The 27,947-nt window shown below is 50.8% G+C and overlaps 3 protein-coding genes across 6 annotated transcripts in view; all 3 read left to right on the top strand.

The window, feature by feature from the left end:
- Nucleotides 1–2,802, top strand: part of LOC132239557 (ubiquinol-cytochrome-c reductase complex assembly factor 1) — a 119,204-nt gene extending 116,402 nt beyond the window's left edge. For all 4 annotated transcript variants that reach the window (XM_059705980.1, XM_059705979.1, XM_059705981.1 and 1 more), the window contains one exon: nt 1,331–2,802. In XM_059705980.1, the coding sequence (XP_059561963.1) occupies nt 1,331–1,465 (135 nt within the window). In that variant the 3' untranslated portion in view covers nt 1,466–2,802. The remainder of the gene's footprint in view (nt 1–1,330) is intronic.
- Nucleotides 2,803–12,961: 10,159 nt separating this feature from the next.
- On the top strand, nt 12,962–20,203 carry FAM83C (family with sequence similarity 83 member C). Its single transcript, XM_059705975.1, has 4 exons — nt 12,962–13,668; nt 15,707–15,874; nt 16,094–16,218; nt 16,725–20,203. Exons 1-4 carry the CDS (start codon nt 13,156–13,158, stop codon nt 18,154–18,156), a joined length of 2,238 nt encoding a protein of 745 aa, XP_059561958.1. The 5' UTR covers nt 12,962–13,155; the 3' UTR covers nt 18,157–20,203.
- Nucleotides 20,204–20,861: 658 nt separating this feature from the next.
- Nucleotides 20,862–27,830, top strand: EIF6 (eukaryotic translation initiation factor 6). The gene is made up of 7 exons (XM_059705974.1): nt 20,862–21,017; nt 21,231–21,342; nt 21,461–21,546; nt 23,439–23,614; nt 24,140–24,316; nt 24,504–24,685; nt 27,566–27,830. Exons 2-7 carry the CDS (start codon nt 21,236–21,238, stop codon nt 27,573–27,575), a joined length of 738 nt encoding a protein of 245 aa, XP_059561957.1. The 5' UTR covers nt 20,862–21,017; nt 21,231–21,235; the 3' UTR covers nt 27,576–27,830.
- The last annotated feature ends 117 nt before the right edge of the window (nt 27,831–27,947 follow it).

Below are 27,947 nucleotides of genomic sequence, written 5' to 3'. Positions count from 1 at the left end.
GAGTGCTGTGGAAGGCCAAAGAAAGGAGAGACAAAGTCTGACCCAGGGGAACAAGGGAGACCAGGAAGCTGGGGCCTGGGCAGATTCTAGTACCGCACCAGGATGCTAGTTGGTGTGGTAGGTGTCCCAAGCCCCAGTCGGGTTATGTTGAGATTTTCATCCCAGGAGGTGGGCAGAGTGGGGGCGCTAAGGACCGAAATGGAGTAGTTGGAAAGAGGAGTGGATTTTAGGGAAGATAATGGGTCAGTTGATCTTCTTGCCCTGGAGGATAGCAGGATGTGTATAATCTAGACCTGAGGTAATGGGAGAGACCGGGGTTCTGTTCAAAGGCCAGCAGCCTGAAGGTGAAACAGCAGAAGTGAAGGACTTATTGGAAGGGGGAGGTGATCTGAGGCATAAGATGAGGCCTCTAGACTCCTGCCCCTCCCATTATCCCCCAAATGTCTTCTTACTCCAAAATGGAGTCTCATCTTCCTAAATCTAGTGCTGACTCCTGTTCTGATCCTGCTCTCACCCTAGATCTTGCCCGGCCATTTGAAAGCATTTCTTTTTCTTCTGCTCTCCTTATTAGCAGCCACTGGGGAATGTTTCCAGAGATTGCCCTTATCTCCTGAGATTTAGTCACTCACTAGATGACCTACTTCCTGCAGAACTGCCTGACCATATCTCCCCTGCAGCTGTTCCAATTCTGCATCTCAGGTGTCCCCTCTCCACAGAGCTAGTCAGGGGGATAACTCCCCGGCCATCCTAGAGGGATGAAGCTGGGGCCCACTGACCAGAGTCAGGGCCCACTAGAGGACAGCAGAGACAAAAAGTCCGAGGGACTAGTAATGTTCTATCATATAATCTTGTCATGAATCCTGTGAGGTACATGTTACTATCCCCTTTCTCAGACCTTTCTCAGACAAGGGAACTTAAGTCTCAGAGAAGGGAATTGACTCACCTGGGTACCATTCATTGTTACTCTGAATGGACACACACACACACATGCACACACCCCTATTTCAAGGACATACCTCCCCCTGATACATCCTCCCTAGAAAGTTCTTTCAGTCCAGAAAGTCAGTGTTTGTGTGTCTGTGTGTCTGTTTGGAGGCATGAGGGAATTCTCTAAAGCCTTCCCAGTGAGTTTCCCCAGTGACTTGTTTCTCCAAACCTCCTAAGTGAAATAATTTGGGAGATCAGAGGCTGCCCGTGGCCTGAGAGCTGGGATGGTCAGAAGTTCCCTCATGCCCCTCCTTTTCTCTCCTTTGGAAGGCTGGTTCCTTACGCCATCTCACATCTGTTCTTCCCTGTCCCTTTCCTCTATGTGCTGCTCTCCCCGTTGCAGATTCAGTACCTGGACTCCATGAATGGTGAGGATCTGCTTCTAACCGGGGAGGTGAGCTGGCGCCCTCTAGTGGAGAAGAATCCTCAGAGCGTCCTGAAGCCCCATTCCCCAGTTTATAATGACGAGGGTCTTTGATGGGCTGGTCCCTCTGAGCAGCTGGCCCGCTGGTGTTGAAGAACCACCAGAGAAGAAGTGCCCAGGACCCTGCAGAAAGTGGCCTGAACTGACCTATGAACAGCATCTGTCAACTACCTGGCCCCATTTGTGTTGATTTTCCTCTTAGTGTACCCAGGAATCTGATCTGGTCGGGGTTAGTAATGGGAGAAGCTCTTTTGGGGTGTTTTCTCCCCCATGAGAAGCCCTGAGCAAGAGCTCCCCAGCAAACATTCTCTAAGTCCCCTCTAGCAACCTTGTGATGGACAGCTTTTCCCAAAGGCCGCAGAAGGGATGGGGGTACATTAGAAAGAGGACACCCCACCCAGGGCCCACCGTGGCCCAGGAGCAGTTTGTAATGCTGCTGAGTCAAGATGGGTAGCCATGCTCTGTCCGCCGGCTGTGAGCTGTGGGGTTGCGTTGGCCATTAAAAGAGTCAGATTGAACTCTCCCATGATTCTTCTCTAATCCAGGGTCTTTCAGAAACTCACCTGAGGCGGCAGGTGCTATAAGCCGAGGGTACCCCCCGCTCAGAGACACGGGAAGGGAGAGGCTCAGGAGGGTCCCTGCTGCTGCCTTTGCCTCCAATTCACGGAGATGTCACTGTTCTGGCCTGTCCATGGCTTGCCAGGCCCTGTCCTCTGGGCCCCAAAGGCCTCTGATGACCAAGTGCTTGTCATATCCCAAGTCGTATGGAAAGAGGCCTCAAGAACAGTGAACCAGGTGAGGAACATGCTGTCTTTCCTCTCTCGGTTCCCCCTTGTATGAGATGTTGAGGAGGAGAAGAACACATTCTTCCTGGCTTTGCTGTACCATCACAGGGCCCAGCCCTGTGCCCAGCTTCCTATGCCCTTCCCAGCTTCTGAGCCTGTGCTATCGAGCCAGCTGGGCCTGGGCACTTGAGGACCAGTCCCCTCCTCCCTCTGAGTGTGGGTCATCTCTTGGGGGATTTTCTTTAAATTGAAGAAAGGGGGCGTGGAACCATATTGCCCCTCCCCCCATCAAACTTCCTTCATTTAACTTGCTATAAAATGAGTCACATAAAGAAACTCTATATGGATGAGGTATATCCCACTTCTGTGAAAACATTACAAATCAAGCCGCCTTCTCTGAGTTTATTTAAGATGCGTTTGTTGTGAACGGAGCTCCAGAGTGAAGCCTCCTCTGTGTGTGTGAGATAATAACACCTTGTAACTCATTACAGCTGGGCACTATTTACATAAACCAGAGCTGAGCCAGGCAGGAATTTGCTGATTAATTTATTTTTAATGGAGTGAAGTATACCATGCACCAAAATAAACTTTACTGTGTGTACCTAACTGCTCCTGGAATGGATGGAAAAATTAATGGAACAGATTTTGGCTCCCAACTCTACACATTAATTCATATATAAAAGTTATTTGAGCCTTAACCCATTTGCTGCCCACAGCAGCTCCGCAGCCACAGATCCCAGTTCAGCTACCGGGTTTGCTTTAGAATCAAGGAATCTCTGATTTGGAAGGAACTTTAAAGATCCTTTAGTCCAGCCCTGGTCCAGAACCTGACTCCCTTTCTCAACATCTCAGTTGGCCTATGTTCATCCAGGCCCTATATGAACACCTCCCGCAGATGGTCCTCGTCTTGGAGTCAGGTCCTGCTTTCGTGAGTAGTTGTCAGACACTGCACACAACTTGTACGATACTGCATCTCAAAAGGTCAAGTCACTTTCTGGCCATCAGCATCTTTCACTGACTACATACCCCTCCCCTTCAAGATAAAATCCAAGTTCCTCGGAGGATATAAGGTTCTTCTTAGTTTGACCTTTGTTTGTTTTTGTGAATCTCTAACCAGTTTCTTCTCTGAACAAACTGAACCGCTTGGGCTTACCGGAAGAGACCATCCTGTGTGTTTCCTCTACCTGGATCCTCTCCCTCCCTCTTCTGACCAAAGAAAGTCCGTGTGCCTTCAAAGACCCCCTTCTCCCGTCCACTCCGGACGGTATCCTCCAGTGAAACTACTTTTTCCATCCCTCCCTCTATCCTGCCCTGTGAGCACTGTTTTGGGTCAGTCACCTTTGTTTTTCCAGTCCCAACAGAGTGCCTGCCTCCCAGCAGGCATCAGTGTAAGCTTTGACAAATGAAAGAAGGAATGAGTGACTAACTCATCAATCATTAGCAGCACAAGCCCCCTCAAAAGCCCCTTTTTCTCAGACTAACCTACAGTTCAGCTTACTTTAACAATTCAGTATAGCTAAGTGTTTTTCTATTGTATAGTGTTATTATACAAAACAAGTGAAGGTCTTGCTTTCTTGTCCTCTAGGAATAATTTTGTCATTTATTTGTACTCTGTATACTTCCAGAAAGGATCACAGCAAATCAAGAGACACAGTTATAATAAAACTGAAACACAATTAAAACAAAGTTTAAAAGATAGGATGCAAGTATTGGGAGGGAAGAGAAGGAAAATAATCATTTTAGAAAACCTCAGCTGCTAATAACCAACTTTCATATGACTTTTTGGGTAATTTGTGAAGTGTTTTTAACATATCATCTCACAGCAGTTCTAAAAATAGATATTATCCTCATCGTCTTATCCCCTTGACACAAGTGAGAAGACTAAGGCTCACAGAGGCCTGTAGGGTCATCTAGGGTAAGAAGGGGCCAAGAGTGCCCCAGCCCACATCTTACAACCCTAGGGCCCTTACTCTCTCCCCGCTCACACTGCCTCCTGCAGGTCAGCGAGGAAATCTGCAATTGAGTATAAAATGTTGCTCTGGAGCTTCCTGGCTGCCAAAGGCAGAAACTGGAAAGCCTTAAGATTATGTAGTTTCCATTGCCACATAAAAGGAAGTGTACTTATTCATCAGAAGAAACAGCCTGGCCGGTGTGGCTCAGAGGTTGAGTGTTGAGCTATGAACCAGGAGGTCACAGCATATGCCTGGGTTGTGGGCTTGATCTCCAGTAAGGGGCTTGCTGATCAGTGATTCTCTCTCATCATTGATGTTTCTATCTCTCTCCCTCTCCCTTCTCTGAAATCAATAAAATATATATAAAAAGAAGAAACAAATGTTTCTCTGAAATCAATAAAAAATGTAAATATATATATAAATGTTTCTCTGAAATCAATAAAAATATGTATAAAAAAAGAAACAAATGTTTCCCTTACTGAGAAGAATGTCTTTAGCGATTGTAAATGAGAAATACAGAACAATGTAGTGAATAAGATTTTATTTTGTCTGAAATTTTAAAAATCATAAATAATTGCTATTTTATATATGAAGCTAAGATTAAAGCCCAGGCTGTAATTCAGCCAATACATTTTGCATTTCTGTTCGGTGCCAGACACTGCTTGGTATTTTCTATTGTTATCGTATTTAATCCTCAGTGAGTCCTGTGAGGTAAGTGTTACTAAGCTCGTGTTACTGCTGAGCGAAATCGAAGCTCAGGGAGGCCCACATTGGTCCTGCATGCAGACGGGGCTGGTTCTGACACCCACGGCCAATGCCTCGGTGCTAGAAAAGGAGTACTAGATGGAGAAAGGGTCAGTTGTACTACAATTACAAAGTAAAAGGAAACCTAAAGCAACATTCCAGCCACGTGTGTGGACACATAGACATGCTAACAGGAAAAATCAACAGGGGGTTAGAAGTCAGAAATGCCTTGAAGAGAATCAGGACACACGGATGGGTAAGGTTTAGATACGTGACAAGAAAAACAAAGTGAGGAGCTGCCTATGGAAGGCACAGAACTTAAGGGAAGAAAACGTTGCAAAGATATGGGTGGGGGTAATCTGGGTTATGCTGCATCTGACAGGCAACAGGGAACCACCTGCGTTCTTGGAAAGGCCTGGCCTGATGGGAGCAAAGATGCAGAGCAGCACACAGGGTGGCTTGGTGCAGTCCCAGTGGGATTCCAGGCATCTAGGCTTGAGGGCCTGGGAGTGACTGTAGGGATTCAAAAGGAAGTTCAAACCCCAGAGGGAAAAACCACAGAGCTCTCCTGGAAGCTGGGAGATGGCGATGTCAGGCAGATGAGGGTTGCTCGAAAAGAAGAATCCTCTTTTTGTTGTGGTTTTATTTTCCCCCAAGTGCTAATTAAAGTGCCCTATGAGACAGGCCAGGGATTGTTGCCCCCACCATGCCAGAGGGGACCAGGGCCACTGAGGAGAAACCACCTACTGGTGCCAGGTGACCCTGTAGCAAGCTGGACAGTCATGTATTCTGAGCCCAACCCCATTGCTTTTGGTGCACTTCATTGTGTCTGCATAGGAGCTGTCTAGTGGGAGACGAGCCAACAGAGATCCCCAGGGAGGGCAGGAGTGGACCTCGGGAGGATTGGGACAGGGGCCCAGGGCTGGCCTTGTCCGGTATAGAAGAGACACTCGGAATCTCAAAGCTGGATGAGCTCCCAGAGGTGAAGTGCAGAGGGTAGACCAAGCACTGGGAAGGGCATGGGGGAAGCATGCTCAGGGTGTGGTAGGAAGAGCAGGACCTGGCACAGGAGGGAGGATCTGGAGCAGAGGCCAGGGGAGAGGAGAGCTTCCAGGAGGCGGCTCTCAATGCTGCAGGAGTAAGCGGGTGAGGCGTAAGGGCTTTAGACCATTTCAGGAACAGGATTTTTGAGAGAGAACAGATTGCAACGGGTTAAGGCAGAGTGTGACAGCAGCTGTGGTGTCTTGGGAGGTGAGAAGAAATGGGAAAAAATTGGACAGGAGGTAGGAGAGCAGGGTAAAAACGAAGGCCTTCTCACCCTAGCCTGACTGAACGGTCCCAGGTTTGATCCTGGTGAAGGGCATATGCCCGGTCCGGGGCATGCAGGAGGCAGCCGATCAATGATTCTCTCATCATTGATGTTTCTATCCCTCTCCGTTCCTCTCTGAAATCAATAAAATTATATTTTAAAAAACAACAAAAAACGAAGGCCTCAGCACGGGATAATGCTGAAGATGTGTGTGAGGGCAGGGAAGAGTCTAATTAAATGTACACTATTTAATGGAAAGAAACTTCCCATAAATGTTAGGTGGTGGCATTATTATTATTATTATTATTATCCCTCTAAAAGTGGAAGCCAGGACTTGAGAACAGGGCTGGGCTTTGGACAGAAGAAGGAAACCATTTCCTGAGACCAGAAGTTGGAGGACAGATGGGGGACAGGGATTTCAGAGGTGAGGGCTGAGAGAGAAGGAGGCGTGCATGCTGGTCTAGGTGCCCAGGAACCTAGGGTTTATCTGCCATTTGTGTGAAGTGGGAAGGAAGGGAATGTGGCAGGTTTGTGGGCAGAGAACTGGACAGTCCTAAAGTGTTAGAACTCGTTCCTTGGGAGCAACCCTCCTTTACTTGTTGCCCTGGTCCTGCCTATGTCTAACTAGCCTTCTCCCCACTCCAACCCACCATGCTTTGCCCACCCCCTCCCCTGGGCTGGGCCATAGGTTGGGGGTAGGACAGACCTTAGTACACTGGCCATAACCCTCTACCCACTTACCCCTGCCCAGGTGTTAACTTACCATCACAAGTTTCCTGGGGCTTCCAAGGGGCTTCCCTTGAGCCATGCTGGTGAGCCTGGTACCTAGACCCTGCCCAGGTCAAGGACTCCTCCCTCTACTTAGGGAAGAAAAGGTCCTGATGGTCCTGACTGGGGAATTTCCATGAAGAGAATCTTCAAGCACTGACTGACCTGTGATGTCAAAAAGTGATAGGCCTGGCTGGCGTGGCTCAGTGGTTGAACGTTGACCTATGAATCAGGAGGTCATGGTTCGATTCCCGGTCAGGACACATGCCCTGATTGCAAGCTCGATCCCTAGTATGGGGCACGCAGGAGGCAGCCAATCAATGATTCTCTCTCATCAATGATGTTTCTAACTCTCCCCCTTCCTTCCTCTCTGAAGTCAATAAGTGTGTGTGTGTGTGTGTGTGTGTGTGTGTGTGTGTGTGTAAAAAGTGATAGAATGCCATATGGGTTCTGTGAGGGATTTGGAGGCCTCTATCCCAGCCACTTGCTTTACAGGCAGGAGCTGAGGCCCTGAGAGCTCACTCGAGATTTCAGTCAGCAACCAGACCCGTGGCCTGTGCTGGGTTGCCCCTTTCCTCTTGCTTGCTCCCTGTGGCCAGAAACAGCTCCTTCAACTATTGACCATCCGAGAAAGCCCGCCACAGGGCTGTTCCCTAGCTGGGAGTGTGGAGTGGGAACATGATTCTGGAATGGGTCATGAGCTCTAAACTCCAAGCATTTGGTTTATACCTCAGCTTAATCTGTGACTTATAATTATGAGTCTGCCTTCCCCACTAAACTGAATTCCTTCAGGGCAGAGACCAAGTCTTTTTTTTTTTTTTTTTTTTTAAATATATTTTATTGATTTTTCACAGAGAGGAAGGGAGAGAGATAGAGTGAGTTAGAAACATCGATGAGAGAGAAACATCGATCAGCTGCCTCTCGCACATCCCTCACCGGGGATGTGCCCGCAACCCAGGTACATGCCCTTGACCGGAATCGAACCCGGGACCTCTCAGTCCGCAGGCCGACGCTCTATCCACTGAGCCAAACCGGTTTCGGCAACCAAGTCTTACTCATCTTTGGAACCATAGTGCTGGCCTAAAGTAGGCATTAAATACATGCAGAGTATACCCTGGCTGGGTAGCTCAGTTGGTTAGAGCATCACCCCAATGCGCCCAGGTTGCAGATTTGATCTCTGGTCAGGGCACACACAAGAAACTAGTGGGTACATACATGGGTAGAACAACAAATCAATTTCTCCCCTCTCCCTTCCTCTCTTTCCCTCTCTCAAATCAAGACAAATAAATAAGTAAATGCCTGCAGGGTGGAGTGGATGGAGAGGGGGAGGGAGTGGGGACTGGATCACCCACCATTGAATGAGATGATGGAGAGGGATGGAGGGAAGAATGTGAAGGAGTCACAGTGTCTACAGCCTAGACCAGCCGTGGGCAAACTACGGCCCGCGGGCCGGATGCGGCCCGTTTGAAATGAATAAAACTATTGAAAAAAAGACCGTACCCTTTTATGTAATGATGTTTACTTTGAATTTATATTAGTTCACACAAACCATCCATGCTTTTGTTCCGGCCCTCCGGTCCAGTTTAAGAACCCATTGTAGCCCTTGAGTCAAAAAGTTTGCCCACCCCTGGCCTAGACACAGGCACAGCCGCCTTTCTGAAGTAGAATGCCAAAACTCTCATTCCTTGGGGTCCCACGTGCCCAAGAAAGGTGTGAATACTGGTCTGTGTATGCAAAGTGGGGAGAGGACCTTGCCTCCTGAACTGGGCTGAGAGCATCTCAGAGACACACTCCACGGACAGCCAGGAGCCATGTTCACCTTCAGGGCCAGCCTTTGGACCAGAAGGGGCCAGAGACTGACCAGGAGGCACCCCAGTCACTGCTTCATTTGTCTTCGGGCCTTCACCAAGCCGCTGCCCTTTCATGGCCTGAAAAGCTCTGGAATCAGCAGGTACTGGGCTACTGCTCCCCTCAGTCAGTCATTTGACACAGAGTAGCCTGCTTATTCCTCACAACAACCTGGTGAAGGAGGTAGTGTTGGTCCCATCTTGCAGATTCAGCCACTGTGACTCAGAGTTGTGATTGTTCAACACATTAGGTGCAGAGCCAGTGTGACCTCCCAGAGGCCTCTGGGGCACTCAGGGTCAGTGACCCACACCCACCTGGGCTGTTTCTGGGAGTCTGGTGCTTTGGGCTACTCTCCCCCGGGGGACTGCTTCCACTCTAGGAGTCTTGCCAACCTCTGTGTCATCATCTTTGCACAGAGAGGCCGCACTTTAACAAGATCCTCTTCAGAGTGTGGCCCAGATGGCCTTTCTGACAGCCCTTTCCCTATACCACCGCCCCCACCTTTCTTCACTAGGCATGCCCTTGTCCCTCTGCCTCCAGCCTGGAACACCCTGTTTGCCATTCTGTACATCTTGAAATCATTTTCATCTTCTAATACCCACCTCAAGCCAACCTCTGGGAATCCTTACCACGTGGCCCTGTATCTCTAGATCTTAGGTTGCTTTGCCTTGATTCAAGGGAGTTGGGCACACTGGCTCCCCTACTCACCCTGGCTGCTTCTCTCCGGGAGCCTTATCTCCCCTCTCCTGGAGGTGCCACATTAAAGGTGTGTGGCAATATTGGCATCAGAGCAGCCTGCACCTGGAGGGCTGCAGCCCAGCCTCTGCTCGCACCACCCCCACAGGACAGTCACCTGCCCAGGCGCCACTCGGCTGGTTAGAGACAAGGCTAAGTGTCCCCCAGGATGCCAGAATGATGCCAAGCAGGCGCCTGACACAACCCCTGGACAGGAAAATATTTTTTTTCCTCTTAATAACAGTTATTAAGGGACCTTTGCCCGACACAGTGGTCGGGGCTTAGCTATCTGTATGGTTCCCATCACCCTGGGTCCCCACCCCTAGCTGCAGGCCCATGGCCAGGATCCATCTATTAACCCTCCTGTTGCCCTTTACCCATTCGGTCCATAGGGAGGGGCCTCCATTCCTGCAGCCCTGGGGGGTTTGGTTTACATGTTTTCATTATCGGGATGTCAGGGATCCCTTTGGCTCAGTCCTCCCACCCCTGCCCTTCTCAGTTGAGCTCCCTTGTACCAGAGTTAGGGTCCAAGCCATCACTGTCCAGGCACTCATGTACACAAATAGATCTCTGCCCAGACAGGCACACATGAGTATGTATACACAGATGCACACATAGGTAAATATACACTGACATGCAGCTAGATCAGGGGTGGGCAAACTTTTTGACTCAAGGGCCACAATGGGTTCTTAAACTGGACCGGAGGGCCGGAACAAAAGCATGGATGGAGTGTTTGTGTGAACTAATATAAATTCAAAGTAAACCTCATTACATAAAAGGGTACGGTCTTTTTTTTTTTTTTTTTTAGTTTTATTCATTTCAAATGGGCCAGATCCGGCCCGCGGGCCGTAGTTTGCCCACAGCTGAATGCTCAAAGACCGCCAAGTAGACACACAAACATCACAGTACATACATGCACAGGTATAGTTCTGCATAGTTATATGTATATATGTTGAGTCGAACCATATAAAATTGTCAATATTAAGTGTGGGGGTTTTTTACTTACAAAAATGAAATATAATACAAATGTGGGTATAGAGGGAAATACATAAAAATACAGAGTCAAATCGGTATACCTATATTCAAGCAGCATTATTTACAATAGTCAAAGGATAGAAATAATAACCCAAGTGTCCATCATTGTGTGAATGGATAAACAATGTGGTATATGCACACAGTGGAATATTATTCAGCCTTAAAAAGGAAGGGAATTCTGACCAGGCTACAACATGGATGAACCTTGAGGACATTATGCAAAGTGAAATAAGCCAGTCACAAAGGGACAAATACTGTATGATTCCACTTCTATGAGGTACCCTAGAGTAGCCAAATTCATAGAGACAGAAAGTAGAGAGGTGGCTGCCAGGGTCTGGAGAGAGGAAGAAATGGGGAGCTATTAATGGGTACAGAGTTTCAGTTTTGCAAGATGGAGAGAGCTCTGGAAATGGATGATGGTGATGGTTGCACGACCATGCATGTGTGCTTAATGCCACTGAACTGTAAATGGTTAAGATGCAAACTTTGTTATGTATATTTTACCACAATTAAAATAGTTTTTTAAAAAAAGAAAAGCCAAAAATTTATACCATATGCATGCTGAGGGATTAACACAGGGACTCAGCAACATAGAAACGTGGCTGCCTTCCCTCCCAGGAGCACTTCTTCAACCCAGATAAGGCCCTGGTTCTCCCCTCAAATAAATCTGAGGATAAGGCCCTAATGAAGGCCTTGCCACCTCGGCTGCCCCACAGCTCATTACCTTCCCACGGCCTGACCTTGTTTACTCAACCTCCTGCCCCTCACACAGCCACTCCGGCCCCAGGGAAAGGTCTCCTTCCAGCTCCTGCTGCTCCAATTTCTGTCCCTGCCCCTGAGATGGGATGTAGTATTCCCACATGTCAGCTCTTGGCCTAGGCTACTTTCTCCCCCCACCCCATCCCCTGTCCCTTGCCCACTTCTAAACTCCTTCAAGACAAAGCCAGCCTCATTCGTCTTTGATCACAGGACCCAACTCGACGCTGAGGGGGCCTAGTTCCCGCACCCCGTGCATGTGTTGGGCCCCGTGTGGGAAACCCTGCGGACATAACAGAACCTGAGCTCTGGGCCTGACCCCAGATCAGATAGACCAATTGCAATCAGCACCAAACAGGGTCTCCAGACATGGCATCAGGCCTCCTGGCCATCCTCATTGGACCTCACCCTCCATAGGAGGTGGTCCCTCAAGCAGGCACTACTCTGTTGTTGACCACTTCTGCCGGGCCTGGCCCCCCAACTAGCTGCCATCTGCTGACCCTGCTTCTCCAGAGCACAGCCTCCCACCCATGCTCCTGAAGATGCTGGGACTTCGGCCCATGTTAGGAGCAGAGATAAGAAACCTGCTAGCCCTGTTTGCCTCCTGACTTTGCAGTGTGTTCCCCTCCCCCCTCACATTCTTGGAAACCACCTTTCTTACTAACCATTTAATACTCAGCTTCTGAGGCGGGGAGGAAGGCTGTGGTCTGGTCCCCACCAGGCCCAGAGCGTCCCCGGAGTTGAGGGTGTGGGAAATGCGGCCTCTGGAACAGCATTCTTCAGGGGTGGTCTTCAGCACACTGCCCCGGATGCACCATGTCACTTTTAAGAAGGCAGACTCCAGGAGCCCACTCAGACCTTGTGAATCAGAATCTCCGGTGGGTGGGGCCTGGGGATCTGCATTTTAACACATCCTGGCTAGTCTTGGGAACTGTAGCGTGAGAGCCACAGCTCTAGACCCTCGAGGATGGGCTGAGAGCTGGGGTGAAGGTGGGACAGGTGACCGTGATGCCACAGCTATGGAGGTGGAGAGTGGCAAGGCCATATGGGAACAAAATAAGGCCCACAGACAGGTCATGTCCTTGGCAGTCCTGTGACATTCCCTTCAGCTCTTATTAGGGCCTGTGTGCAGGGGTGCTAGGCTTGCAATAGCCATCAGGGTATGTTTGGGGTTATGGCTAGTCTCTGAATTAGTGTTTGGATCTGTTTACATGGGATCAAAATGTGTGGTCTGCACGTCAGCCTGTAGGCTATGCGTGTCTGTCAACTCTCAGTACGTCAGTCAGCCTGCATGCTTGTGTGTTCGCGTCTTTATCTTGGTGTCCTGAGTCATTCATCTACCCTAGTGTGTGTGTGTGTGTGTGTGTGTGTGTGTGTGTGTGTGTGTGTGTGTGTGTCTGTCCCTGAGCAAGGGCATAATACAACCTCCAAGTGTGCTCTGGAAGGTCAGGGTTTGAAGGAAACTCGCTAGGAGCTGGTATGGATGGGGCACGTAATGCTGGGTGGGGGTGGGGGGGTGGGAGTGTGCTAAGGGCCTACCACTGACGTTTTCCTGGGAGGGCAAGTCCCAACAGCAGGCCAACAGGTGAGGCTAACCCAACAGGTTCCAGAAGCCAGGGGCAATGGGGCGGAGCATAGTGCCTGACTTAGGTGGCAACGGGTTGGGGGCCCTGCCACACTGGGGCAGGCAGGCAGGCAGGCAGGCAGGCAGGCAGGCAGGCAGGAGACGCATTGCTGCTATCTTCCTGCTGCAACCAGCGGGGTGCAGGCCATGGAGCCCACTGGAGGGTGACAGCAGCCTGGTGGGCGGGCATGTTTGGAGGCCTGGGGCCTGGGGGCCTGGGAGCACAGGGCATGGCAGGACCCCTGCGGGGCCGGGTGGAGGAACTGAAGCGGCCCTGGTGGCGGGAAAGCTCACCACTGGTGCTGCAGCACAGCGAGGCAGCCCGGCTGGCGGCCGACGCCCTCCTGGAGCGGGGGGAGGCTGCCTACCTGCGGGTCATCTCGGAGGAGCAGGAACTGCCCTTCCTGAGCTCCCTGGATGTGGACTACATGACCAGCCATGTGCGTGGGGGTCCTGAGCTGGGTGAGGCCCACGGACTGGAGGCCTCAGGACCTGACCGCCTCAGCCTGCTCTCAGAAGTCACCTCGGGCACTTACTTTCCCACGGCCTCTGACATAGACCCCCCGGACCTGGACTTGGGCTGGCCTGAGATCCCACAGGCCACGGGCTTCAGCCCCACCCAGGCTGTGGTCCACTTTCAGCGGGACAAGACCAAGAACATCAAAGACCTTCTGCGTTTCCTCTTCAGCCAGGCCCGCACGGTAAGGACCTCATCTCTTCAGATATTCATTTCACAGATGGGAAAACTGAGGCCCCGGGAGGGAAGGGATGAGCCCAGGGACACACTGCCGCTTCGGAGCAGCACCTATCAGACCACAAGCTCTTAGAGGGTGAGCTGTATTTTATTTATCTTGGTAACCCCTTGGCATTCAGGGTCATTATGGATAAGCATAGAACAGGATGGCCCTCAAGGACTCCACAAACATCCTGAAAATGCATGCAAAGTCGTGCGTGTTGCAGAGAGGGATCCTTCCTGCATCTCTCTGGGGAGAGGGTGTATGGCTTTCATCAGATTCTCAAAAAAGTTTATGATCCCCAAACTAAGAATCCCAACCTTGGTGAAATGTGAGGCACCCTTTGACTTGCAGAGGAGGAAACTGAGGCCAGAGAGGGGCTGCTGGGACATGCTCAGGAAGGCGCAGTCAGTTGGTAAAATAGAGCCCAGGGCTCAGGAAGGAGAGGAAAGGGTCCTGACTCAGGTACAGCCCTGACTCCTGGCGCATGTCTCCATCCACCCCTCACCCCTGTGCACGGTACCTCAGGCTGGGCCTGCGGCAGAGGACCCCTGATTCAGGAGGCAGGGGGATGAATCGCATGGCCCTAGGCAGGATTGCGGTGGGTTGGCTTCGGTGCCCTTGTCTGGGGGAGCAGCCCGGAGGGTGACTTGCAGACAGCAGGAGCCAGGATGCTGGGATCTCAACTGTTCATTGGGAGCCTCCCTCGCAGGCCTGCCTGTGCCCCGGGCAGGGGAGGGCCAGGTCTAATTGGCACTGGGAGTGAGGTTATTAGTGAGGTAGCTGCTGTGGTCACCCCGCCCCTTTGATCTTTCCTGCTTGTCCTTTCCCCCTCATTCCTGGTCCGGCCTGTGCCATGTGCTGGGCATCCCCAAGCACTTTGCCTCCGCACCCCCATCTAGACCCGTCACCTCTGGGCCAGAAGCTTCTGCTCCGGGCTGCCACTGACTCTGAGTAACTTTGGGAAGCTTCCTCTCCCTGCCACCCAGGGCCCAGTGTCCTTGTTTGTTAAGGAGGCAGCGGGAAAGGAACATGTGCTGGGCTTCCGTTGTGCGTTGAGTATTTTCACATTTCATTCCCCGTAACTCTGAGATGCGGCTACCATTACCTCCATTTAGCCGATGAGGAAGTCGAGGCTTCCAGAGGTGAAGCTACTCGCCCAGGGCCACATGACTAGGACGTAGCAAAATGCAGGTATGAACCCAGGTCTGTGTGGCTCAAGCTGGAATGCTGTGCTCTGCACATCCTCCTGTCGGCCTGTGTTGGGAGAGGGGGGTCTCCTAGCAGATCTATGAAGTGGGAGGGGGAGGAAGAGACAGTTGGGGGTTTGGTGGCGCCAGGGGTTATGCAGGGCTTCTCTGACGCAGCCCATTATATGAGGGAGGCCGCAAGCCCCAGCCCCTCAACTGAGGAGAAGACCTGGCCCCACTTGGCGTGGGCGGAGTGAGGGAACCCATGGTTGTAAGATGTCTTGCAGATCTCTGTAGCTTTATAGGGAAACTGAGGCGGGTCTGGCAAAGGACATTGAAGGCCCCAGTGCCTGGCTTGAAGCTCTGATCCTTGAGAAGGGAACCTCAGACAGACAGTCCCTGGGCCAGAGCTAGGGCTGGAGCTAGTGGGGAGAGAGTGAGGACCCAGACTGGGAACTGGGGTCTGGCTTCTGCTTCTGACTCCTTCTCCCTTCTGGGCCTTCGTTTCCCCATATGCGGAGTGAAGCTTCAGACGGGTGCAGTTGATCCACAGACATCTTTGAGAATCCGATGACAGATACACACTCTGTCCTCAGAAAAAAATGCACACAAAAACTTTCATACAACGTCTGGCGGTTTAAGACAGCGAAACCTCCCTGTGTCTAAGTTAAGAACCACGGGGCTAGGTCATGGCAAAAGCTCTTTCAGTTCAGGTTTTCTTGCAGGGTCCGGCCTCCTGCTTTCCCATCTAGCACTCTCTTCCTGGGACGCCGGCATTGCCTCTGGCAAGGCTGAGCTTCCCCTCTCTCCTCCAGGTGGTGGCTGTGGTGATGGACATATTCACAGACATGGAGCTCCTGTGTGACCTCATGGAGGCCTCTAGTCGGCGTGGCGTCCCTGTCTACCTGCTCCTGGCTCAGGAGCACCTGAGCCACTTCCTGGAGATGTGCTATAAGATGGACCTCAATGGGGGGCACCTGCCGGTCAGTGAGGGACAGGGGCAGTCACCAGGGGTGGGATGGGGAGTCAGGGAGGGCAGAAGAGTCACTTGGGTGGTTAGTGAACATTGGGGGGGGGGTCCATGGGAGTGGGGGACTTGGTTCCTTTAGCTGTTTAAGGTCAGAGACCCCATGGGATTTAGACATGGCCCGAGTCCCATTCTCTCAAGATCACCCCCGAACCTTCATCCCTCCTTGGTTCAGAACATGCGTGTACGGAGCACAGGTGGGGACACATACTGCAGCAAGGCGGGCCGCCGGTTCACGGGACAGGCCCTGGAGAAGTTCGTCATCATCGACTGTGAGCAGGTGGTGGCGGGCAGCTACAGGTGAGCGAGCAGGACCGGGGCAGAGGGGCCTGGGGCTGGGCCCCTGGCTGGCAGGGGCACCTGGGATCGGGCAGCTTTGAATTTGCGTTCACTCATCCATCTCTTCCAACATGGGCTGGACAGCTGCCACCTGCCAGGCACTATGCAGGGCTCAGGGGACAGTGTGCGGGGGAGTGAAGCAGCCCCAGGCTGGGCCCTGGAAGTGGTTCCTGTGTGGAAGGATTACTTTAATGCTATTGGCATAGAAAATAACTATTTTACCTCGGAACCGGGGGGACGTCAGAGAACCTTGCCCCGGGTCCATTCTATAGACGGGCAAGCTGAGGCCCTGGGACGGGAAACCACGTGCCCAAGTCACCAAGCCGGGCTGGGACCCGTACAGACTCTGTAGTCAGAGCTCTGCCCCCTCACTTGGAGTGGTGGTGGTGGAGTTGTCTTTTGCTGTGACTCCTGCCTAGGCCCAGGGTTCTGCACTTTGCTCCCTGACCCTGACACTCTGCCCCCAGCTTCACCTGGCTTTGCAGCCAGGCCCACACCAGCATGGTGCTGCAGCTGCGGGGCCGCATCGTGGAGGACTTTGACCGGGAGTTCCGCTGTCTGTATGCCGAGTCACGGCCCGTGGAGGGCTTCTGCAGCGGCGAGGACCCCAGGGCCCCGTGCCCTCCGCTGGCGGCCCTGGCCTTCGGGCCCAGCATCCCAAGCCGCAGGTCCTCATCGCCCTCCAGCACCAGCCTCAGCAGCATCAAGCACTCCCCTCTCATGGGCCGCTCCTCCTACCTTGCTCTACCCGGAGGCGGTGGCTGCAGTGACACAGGAATGGGGTCCTCATCCCCCGGCCCTACTTGTCGCAAAGCCAGTGGCCAGCCCTCCCTCCAACGCCAGCTGTCAGATCCTAACCATGGCTCACCACCAGGGCCCTACAGGGCCAACCTGGGCAAGATGGGGGCGTCCCTGTGGTCCCAGTCCTCCCCTGCCCTCAACCACAGTAGCACCAGCCCCTTGACCCTGGCAGTGGGGTCACCTCTGCTTACTCGCCCACGCTCCCTCCTCCCCTTCTCCCGGGCTGTCCCAGCCCTATCTAGGCTCCCAGAGAATGGGCTCCCAGCGAGCCAGGAGCCTTGCCCCCCACGAGGTCGCTGGGTACCTGGCACAGCCCTGGAGACAGTGGAGGAGAAGAAGGTGTCTTTGAGTCAGAGCCATGGCCAGCTGGATCTCCTCATCCCCTTTCCCAGAGCTCGAGAAGCAAGAGGCCCTGATCCTCGTGTTACCTCCAACTCAGACTCCCTGTGGCCTGGTGAGCAGGCCCAAAAGGACAGGAGGTTATCCCCAAACCAGAGATACAACCAGCTGGATCTCCTGCCCCAGGCCCAAGGTGCTGGGGGTGTCCCTGAGTCAGGTTCCCCCAGACTTGGCAATGGGAACCCAGAGCATAAGAGGCTGCCTCCAAACCACAGCCATGGCCAATTGGACCTCCTGCCACAGTACCCTAAGACTGGGGGCTCCAGAGGGCCCCCTGAAGCCAACTCCTCAGCCAGGGCTGGCAAGCAGGGTCCAGATGAGCGACGGCAGACCCTGGGCCACAGCCAGCTGGACCTCATCACAAAGTTTGGCCCGTTCCGGGGTGAGGGGCCGGGGCCCAATAGTCTCCCTAGACCGAGCCATGCTCGCAAGCCTGGAGTGGGCTCTGCGGATGAGAAGCGGCTGACTCTGGGCCACAGCAAGCTGGACCTCATCACCAAGTATCATCAGTTGCAGGGTGCCAGGCAGGGACCTGAGCATGGCCTCCCGGGGAGACCCACAAGTGACCATTGCAATGGCAGTAGCAATGGCCCATTTGGGGATGAGAAACGGCTGACCCTGGGACACAGCAAACTGGACCTCATCACTAAGTTCAACAAGTCCAAGTTCAAGCTGCTCCGAAGCCGCTTTGAGTCCTAGTCTTGCTCCCAGCAGGGACATGTCCCTCCTACATCTGCTGAGACTAGATTTGGTTAGGTTCCAGACTCTGGGGTAGAAGCTCAGGCATAGGCTGCACGGGGAGGAAAGGATGTCTAGAAGCCCAGGATAGACACTCCCTGTGCTCAGGATTCTTGCTTACACACACACACACACACACATATGCATATGCACAGATGCACACACACAGGGAAATGGAACCCTCAGTTATTTGCCACTGTGCTGGGCACTTCACACCAGTTATGTCTCCCCTTCATCTTCACATCCTGCAAGATAGACCTCTAGTAGGTAGACAATCCTAGGATCATAAGTGTTAATCTTTCCTATTTTATAAATATGGAAGCTGAGGTCCAAAGAATTTGATGACTTGCTTGAAATCAGGTCGAAGTAAGTGGCGGAGGAAGGACCCAAATTTGTCTCTTACTCTTATGATTATGTTTTTGCACAGACACAACCCACAATATCAACGATTCATATGTGCCCAGGCATACTAAATATACACATCACAGTGATGCCCCAAATGCCTTCACAATATACATAGCACACTTACAGGGTTCACACGCATAAGCTGCACACCCATAAGCACAATAAATGTCATTTGACTAAATGAATGGTTACACAAAATATATGCATTCAGTCACATTGTAGACCCCTCAGGATCCACAGACCATAAATATGCACATAAACACACACACACACACACACACACACACACACACACACCAGAACATGCACCAACCAGTATTTGCTTGTACCTAGGCTGTGTACCCAGCCTGCTGAGCATGCCATAGGGCTGACAAATGAATTAGAATTAAATGCCTAAACCACTGGCCAGCAAGACAAGGCTGTATCTAATTAAAGGCAAACCAATGAGAGAGGTTGGTAGAGAATGAAGGGCAGAGAGTCATGGTGATGGTAGAGTGGGGAGAAAAATTTCTTAGAGGAGGCAGCCTTGAGCCAGGCCTTGAAGGATGAGGAGGATTTGGACAGATGAAGAGGGTTAGAGGAATTCCTGGTAGAGTGAACCAGGTGAAGAGCTATTAGGGAGGGGACTGAGGGAGTGGGTCTGAGATGAACTGGGGAGGATGAAGAGGATATACAACAGCATGCATGCACACACACACACTCACACCCACATTTTGCTGAGTGTTCCTAGAAGCACAGGCTCTGACAAGTTGTGGGTCCTTTTCCTGAGCTCACCACCTGCCCGGGACAGTGTTATATATGATACAACTCAACAAAAGCAGACATGTTATGACCGACCCAGTAGCAGCTTGGTGTGTCCCTAGGAAGATGGTGTTATGGAACTGTGCCTTGGGGGCAGGGGAAGGGCACCATTTAGTGCAATTATGGAGGGCTCTCTGGAGGAGTGTGGATGGCCACAGGAGGGCTGAGGGGAGGAAAAGGGCTCCAAGCACTCTCTGCCCTCACTGTAACATTCTGAGAGCTCTTATGGTTTTTGTAGATCCTACAAAATGTGGGTCAAGTACATCCTGTCCATGAGTGCCCGTCCCTTGATCAGCACCATCTAGCCAAGGGACAGAAAGTGGCTGCCGAGTGAGTGATCAAACACATGCAAGGGGCACATAGTGGGAGCCAGTCAGACCCACACCCTTTCCTATTCTGGACCCTCCCTAACACTCTGCTTCATCCATCCTCTCCTCTCCCCAGTACCTTCTTCAGCCTGGTTTCCTCTACTTCTCTGACTGTGCCTCTTTCTCCAGCCTCTGTCCTGCTCTCACTTCTCACCTGGTCTCACCTCTATGGGTGACCTCATGCACCCCAGGCTTCAGCCCCAAATCTCAGCGCTTCACTCCCCCCTGGGCTCCAGATCCCGCCACGTCTGTCTCAGACCTCACATTCAATATGTCACCCTCCCCAGACCTGCTCTTCCTCTTCAGGCTTTATTTCAGTAAATTCTCCATCATCAACTCATCTGTGAGACATCCCCGGCTCCTCTTGTATGCCTCACATCCAACCACAAGGAGGTCAACTGTGCCTCCTAAAATGTTCCTGGTCAATTGGGGGTGGGGCGGGTGGGGGTGGGGAAACATATGTAATACTTTCAACAATAAATGATTATTTTTAAAAAAGTTCCTAAAGGAGCCCTAGCCGGTTTGGCTCAGTGGATAGCGTGTCAGCCTGTGGACTGAAGGGTCCCAGGTTCCATTCCGACCAAGAGCACATGCCTGGGTTGCGGGCTCGATCCCCAGTAGGGGGTGTGCAGGAGGCAGCTGATCAATGATTCTCTCTCATCATTGATGTTTCTATCTCTCTCTCCTGCCTTCCTCTCTGAAATCAATATATATATATATATATATATTTTTTTTTAAAGTTCCTAAAGGGCCGAACAGGTTTGGCTCAGTGGATAGAGCGTCGGCCTGCGGACTGAAGGTTCCCTGGTTCGATTCCGGTCGGGGGCGTGTGCCTTGGTTGCGGGCACGCCCCTACTGGGGGGCGTGCAGGAAGCAGCTGATCGATCTCTCTCATCGATGTTTCTGGCTCTCTGTCCCTCTCCCTTCTTCTCTGTGGAAATTCAATAAAATATATTTTAAGAAAAAAAAAGTTCCTAAAGGAATGAATGAATGAAGAATGAATGGCGAATGAGTGAATGCCTGAGTGTGAGCATGCGGGGGGCGGAGCGAGGTGACGTCACAACCGGCCGATTGCAACCATAAAGTGCACCCAGAGGGTGGAGCTAGAGAGGCCGCCAGCGCGGCTGGGTGCGCCGGGCTCTCCCGGAAGTCTCCTAGGCGGAGGCGGAAACGGAAACCTACTTGGGGCAAAGAAGGCCCATTCGTAGCGCGTCGAGTTTCTGGTTGCCTGCTGAGTCCGTGTGGAAGGTCAGCTCGGGATCCCCGGGTCATGGGGTGGGGGTGGCTGAAGGACTCGGAGGGGCCAGTGGGCGGGACCGGAGACCTGAGAGGCCGAGAGGGTGGGGCCGCGGTGGGGCCGGAGGGTTGGGGTCGCGGTGAGGCCGGAGGGGTCACCCCGGGGGACCAGGAGTCGGGCCGCAGAGGACCCGCCGGCCCTGAACTCCCGGCCACCGCCCCCAGGCCTCATGGCGGTTCGAGCGTCGTTCGAGAACAACTGTGAGATCGGCTGCTTTGCCAAACTCACCAACACCTATTGTCTGGTGGCCATCGGAGGCTCGGAGAACTTCTACAGGTGCGACGGGAGCCCGCCGGCGTGTGTGGATGGGTGGCGGGCAGGGGGCTGGGTGGCGGGGGCGCCGGCAGAGCCCGCGAGGGCGCAGCCCGTGACCCCCGAGCCCGTGTCCCCGCAGCGTGTTCGAGGGCGAGCTCGCCGAGACCATCCCCGTGGTGCACGCCTCCATCGCCGGCTGCCGCATCATCGGGCGGATGTGTGTGGGTAAGCGGGGCGGACGCCCGAGGGCGCGGAGCCTCCCAGCACCTTTCCTTCTGGCCCTGGCAGGTGGCCCCCGGGGTTTCCAGGCGTTCCTCCATGGCGGGCTCTGCGGGCAGGCCAGCCGCTGCAGAACGCTTCCGGCGTGTAGTCACAACAAGCAGCATTCAGTGTTTTCACTCTTACCCTTGTTCGCATACCTTCTTCACGAAGACCCTGGGACAGTGATGGCGAACCTTTTGAGCTCGGCGTGTCAGCATTTTGAAAAACCCTAACTTAACTCTGGTGCCGTGTCACATATAGAAATTTTTTTATATTTGCAACCATAGTAAAACAAAGATTTATATTTTTGATATTTATTTTATATATTTAAATGCCATTTAACAAAGAAAAATCAACCAAAAAAATGAGTTCGCGTGTCACCTCTGTCACGCGTGTCATAGGTTCGCCATCACTGCCCTGGGAGGTAGGGATTATTGACTTAATTCGACTGATGGGAAAGCTGAGACTTACAGAACCGAAGTGACTCACCAGGTGCCACACCTGGAGTGAGGCAAGATCAGACTTCTCCCCTGTTGCTGACTCTGGGTCAGTTGCTTTTTCTAAGATTTCTAAAAAGCTAAGATTCTGGGGCAACCGGTTCAGTTACTTAAATCTTAAATCCCCATGTCTCTGAGTGGCGTCCCTATCCTACCTCTCAGCACCATTGACACTCTCTGAGCTGAATCTCTGTTTACTGCCACCCCTTATTTCTAGTTCTGCTCATAGAGGAGTTTGTTCCTTTAATTTTTTAAAATCATAATCCTGATGATGCTAACCTTTGAGTATTTTCTTTTTTGTTTTGTTTTTTATTGATTTTTTTTTTTTTTTTTTGAGCCAGGGAGGGAAACATCAATTGGTTGCCTCCTACACCCAGTCTGACTGGGGATTGAACCTGCAACCTGGGCATGTGCCCTAATTAGGAATCAATCCCGCAACCTTTTGATTTTACAACATGACACTAGCCAACTAAGTAAGCTACACTGGCCAAGGGCAGTATTTTCTAACGAAGGCAAAACACTCTTACTCCTAACCATGACTTCAGAACTTGAAGTTCTGATGTGACTAGGGAGAATTGAGCCTGACCATTGCTGTTTTATTTTATATTATAATGGTAACAACTGAGAATTAAGAAGTTCACAGAATTGTGCGCTTGTAGAGAGAGGCAGAGGTTTAGTCATTGTTGTTACAACATAATTGTAGTTTGTTCATTCTCGTTTCTGTATAGTATAGTATGTTTTATGTAAGTATATCACAATGTATTTATCCATTCTACTGACAGTGGGCATTTGGGTAGTTTTCAGTTTGGTCTGTTATAAATAGTGCTGCTATATCTTTTGGTGAGTACATGTATTGATTATGTAATACCTAGGAGAAAATGGCTGGGTCACAGGGTATGTGAATATTCAGTTTAGTATATGATGCCAGATAATTATCTGAAGTGGTTAAACAATTTACACTCCTATTGGTTGCTCCATATATTTGCCAACACTTGGTATTGATGTTCTTTTGAAAATTTTAGCTATTCTAATAGGTGTGTGGTGTTATCTTTTAAGTGGCAAAATATATAACTAATGCCAAGAACACTTCCTGCTAGTCCAGGTCCCCCTGGTTGGTATTGTCAAAGTAGGTAGTGTGTGTTGGGACAGACTCCTAGGCTGTCTCAGGTTGCCCAGTAGGACTCCTGGTCTCTCTTAGTGTTGTATGGATCAACTGGTTAGAGGGCTGGAGTTGGCCTAAAGCTTTCCTGGGAAAGCTAATTAATTGGGCTGGGTTGTATCCTCAGCTTCCAGGGCTCAGCAGGTATCTGTGTATTCATGGTCTTTCCTTGTTCCACCCCGCAATTTGGATCTTTCCAGGGAACAGACACGGTCTCCTGGTGCCCAACAACACTACTGACCAGGAGCTACAACATATTAGAAACTGCCTCCCAGACTCAGTGCAGATCCGGCGGGTGGAGGAGCGGCTCTCAGCCCTGGGCAATGTCACCACCTGCAATGACTATGTGGCCTTGGTCCACCCAGATCTGGACAGGGTAAGGCAGCCTAGCTTGGTCCAAGAGTCACAGTACTAGCCTAGTAAATGGCTAGTCACTGTTCTTACCTGTCAGGCAGGAAATAGGGGTATCTCTTATGGTTTCTTTTTATACCTGTGGTCTCACATTTTAGTTACTCATTGGAATAGTGATAATAGAGACCTTCCATGGTGTGGTCAGTATAAGAAAGAAGCTGGAGAGGGTATTAATCCTTCAGAATTAGGAACTAGCCAGGCCCAGGAGGGATGATTGCCACTTGAACCTTGAGTGTGCATTAAAGGGTGGTATGGAGAGCAGTCCCTGGCTGTTCAGGGTATGCATGGATATTGGGGGCTCCATAACTGGACTCAACTGTGCTCCAAGCTGTATCCCCTCCTTTTTCTGGATCAAGCTTTCATATGCAGCTATGTAGGAGAGGAATGGGGGTTTTAGGGCGTTAAGCCCTGTGTGGTTCTTGGCATGGAGGACCCTGGATTCTTTGACTTGCAAGCCCTGGGCGCTGAGCACAGTACCTCTGACTGACAGGAGACAGAAGAAATCCTGGCTGATGTGCTCAAAGTGGAAGTCTTCAGACAGACAGTGGCTGACCAGGTGTTAGTAGGAAGCTACTGTGTCTTCAGCAATCAGGGAGGGCTGGTACATCCCAAGACTTCAATTGAAGACCAGGATGAACTGTCCTCTCTCCTTCAGGTCCCCCTTGTGGTAAGCATTCTTGTTCTCTGTCTCCTGCTGAAGCAGATTCCTTTGTCCTGCATTATTGGGCTTATTACCCATCACAGGTTGGGATTGGGCTGCAGGTCAGGGAGCAGGGTTTGGAGGGAGTTCTCATTAGGGATGGGAGAAACTTTGATTATTGATGTTATGATCCATATTGAGCTATCATTTGCAGGCGGGCACTGTGAACCGGGGCAGCGAGGTCATCGCTGCTGGGATGGTGGTGAACGACTGGTGTGCCTTCTGTGGCCTGGACACAACCAGCACAGAGCTTTCAGTGGTGGAGAGTGTCTTTAAGCTGAATGAAGCCCAGCCTAGCACCATTGCTACCAGCATGCGGGATTCACTCATTGACAGGTATCTGGGTCTCTCTTCTGCCCTTTGAAGGTAGGGGAAGGAGATCGCCTATAATGGGAGCCACACTGTATTCATACCTGTAGGTTCTACTTGTGTGTGAGGACACACCTTCACAATGCCGGGCTGTCATAGGGTACAGCTGCAAGCATTGCCTGAGTATCTGCTCATCCCTGTCTTTGAAGACTTGGTTCAGTGTATCTTCTCTCTGGGCAAAACTTCCCTCTGGTCTGTCTTATTTTTTTTAAAAATATATATTTTATTGATTTTTTACAGAGAGGAAGGGAGAGAGATAGAGAGTTAGAAACATCAATGAGAGAGAAACATCGATCAGCTGCCTTCTGCACATCTCCTACTGGGGATGTGCCTGCAACCGAGGCACATGCCCTTCACCGGAATCGAACCCGGGACCCTTCAGTCCGCAGGCTGATGCTCTATCCACTGAGCCAAACCGGTTTCGGCATGGTCTGTCTTATTTTTATCACTTACCACATGTAGTTTGTATCTGCCTTTGTATCGGTGCCCCAGCCGGCAGACTGATACAGAAAAGAGCTGTTTACTGAGGGAAGGAGGGGGTGCTGCCCTTAGGAACTGAGGAGACCTTAGGTGCCTAATGGACTTGGTGGGGATTGCATCACAAGCACAGTCACCTGGGTTTTTGTGTTTGTTTGTTTTTTAAACTGGGTTCTTGGGCCTCAACCCTGGAGATTCAGGGGTGTGAATCTCTAGAATCTCTTCTTTCTTTGGAAGAGCAGCAGGTGTTGGATATTCAGGCTCCTTCTCTCTTATTCCCCATTGAGGATCCTTCCCAGGATATGTTACACCCAGCTAGCACAGGCGTCTTTATGAGAATAGAAACTGCAAAGCGGGTCGAGTGCCCAGTAATAGCACTCGCAACGGGCAATATTTCCCTTCATTCTCCCTTCTTCATTTATTCATTCGCCTGATGCTCATTGAGCCCTAAAGACAAGGCTTCATGTAGGATAGGCAACTTAGTGCTACTTCTGCCTCTGAGGGGCTCACAGTGTAGCAGGTGAGAAAAGTTGTAGTGGCCACACATACTCTTAGCTATCTTCAAAGAAGAAGTAAAAGGTGCCGTAAGTGGCTTGGCAAGCTCTAAGAGACACTTTTTGGGATCCAGAAAGGACAGTTCATTTAGTCTGGGCTTTAAGGAATGAGTAGGTAATTGAATATGCATAGATAGAGTGGGAAAGCACATTAAACAGACACACTGATAGAGGAGTATGAAGGGGAAAACTCTTATTCCCAGAGTGTTGGGGACTCTGAATGCCCATGTCAAGTCTTTTTTTTTTCCAATTAGAGTTGACACTCAATATTATATTAGTTTTAGGTATACAACATAGTGGTTAGACATTTATGTAACTTAAGGAAGTGATTCCCCCGGAAGGACTGGTACAGTTATTACAGTATTATTAACTATATTCCCTGTACTGTACTTTACATCCCCATGACTATTTTTTTAACTGCCAATTTGTACTTTTTAATCCCTTTACCTTTTTCACATAGGCCCCCAATCTCCCTCCCCCATGTCAAGAAGTTTTGACTACAGACCTATGATTTTGACCTTTGTTCTATGTTGGATGATTGTTTACATAGATTCCTGGCATCATCCCTCAGTTACTGATTCCCTCAGTCTGGAGTGGGGCCCAACCATGTGTGGTTATTTTAATAAGCTTCCCTGTGTGATTGTGATGGGACAGTTTGGAGACCACACTGTCAGACTGTGTGCTGTCAGCCCAAGAGAGCAGTGGAAAGGGTCTGAACAGGAAAGTGGGACCAGTGGTTTTGTCATTTGTTAAACAGCCTTTTTTAAAGCACCTGTTATGTGCCAGACAATAGTGATGTGATGATAAATAAAATATACACTCCCTGCCCTTTTGAAACAGACTTTCATAAGAAAAAGACAGTACTTACACCATTAATCATTTAACTAAAGAACAAAATAACTCTTAGTAACCTAAGAACAGAAATTTCTGTAACCTGATTATTGGTACCTACTGAAAAATTATAGCAAATGTTGCATTTAATGGTGAAACTTCAGAAATTGTTATTAAAGTCATGTAGTCAGCAGCACTGGTCAGCATTGCAGTTTGATAAGATAAAGAAATGGGTATTGGAAAGAAGAGACAAAACTCATTATTCTCCTTTGGTTTTGAACTCACTGAATTTGAGGTGCCTGTGAGACCTTAAAATAAAGGTGTCAGCCACTAGAAATATGTACTTCATTTTTATAATCATGCACATGATTATCATTTGCAGGAAGAAAGTTCTGGCCTGAGCTCTGCCACTGGGGGATTTGTGGCTTAGGCACATCCCTTCCCCTGTCTGAGCCCCCTTGTTCCTTTCTTTCATGTCTGTTGGACTTGACCCTTGAGGATCCAACCTAAGACCACTAACAGTTTGAATAAATTATTTTTTAAACATATTTTCATTGATTTCAGAGAGGGAGGGAAAGAGAGAAACATCAATGATGAGAGAGACTCACTGATCAGCTGCCTTCCACACTCCCCACACTGGGATCTAGCCCACAACCCAGGCATGTGCCCTGACTGGGAATCAAACCCGTGACTTCCTGGGTCCTTGGTCAACACTCAAACACTGAGCCAGGCCGGCTGGGCTGAATAAATTACTGACCCATCTGAACAGGGAAGGAGTTACTTTTACTTTTTAAGCATTGAGAGTTCTACATTGGATTGTAACTCAAGGGATCAGTGGGACCTGGAAGGGGCTTTGAATATGGTTCTTCAGGGCTAAGCTGGAACAAAGGGCCTGGGGTAAGGTTGGAGGCAAGCACCTTGAGAATGGAGGGTGAGGTGTGCTCTGTGAAGCACCTACTGACAATGCTCCTTCCTCTCTCCCTAGCCTTACCTGAATCACCTCCCATGCCGTTTTGTTGGCTCCTGGTTCTGAACTTCGGCTCCCTCTCAACGTCCCACCCACTGTGTCCCGGATGTGGCAGAGAGCTCATTGGTATCAGGTGGCTGGGTGCCCAACCCTTCACCAGTGCCCATCTCCTGACTCTAGTTACTGCAAAAATCTACCGTGTACTAGCTGTCAGGCCTCCTGGCTGCGAGCTGAGAGCCCTGCTGTCCTGTGCCAGCCAATTAAAGGCAGCTGCTTCTGATCATTCTGAATGTGTTGTTATTCCCGGGGAAAGATGGGGGAGGATGCGCGGGGGCACGGCCGCCACAGGCTCCCGCCACACTACTTCTCCGTTTTCCTCTCAACTTCAGACTCATACTTG

This window comes from Myotis daubentonii, chromosome 8, assembly GCF_963259705.1.
Source record: "Myotis daubentonii chromosome 8, mMyoDau2.1, whole genome shotgun sequence".
Classification (NCBI taxonomy): domain Eukaryota; kingdom Metazoa; phylum Chordata; class Mammalia; order Chiroptera; family Vespertilionidae; genus Myotis; species Myotis daubentonii.
This window is presented reverse-complemented; position numbering and strand designations above follow the sequence as displayed.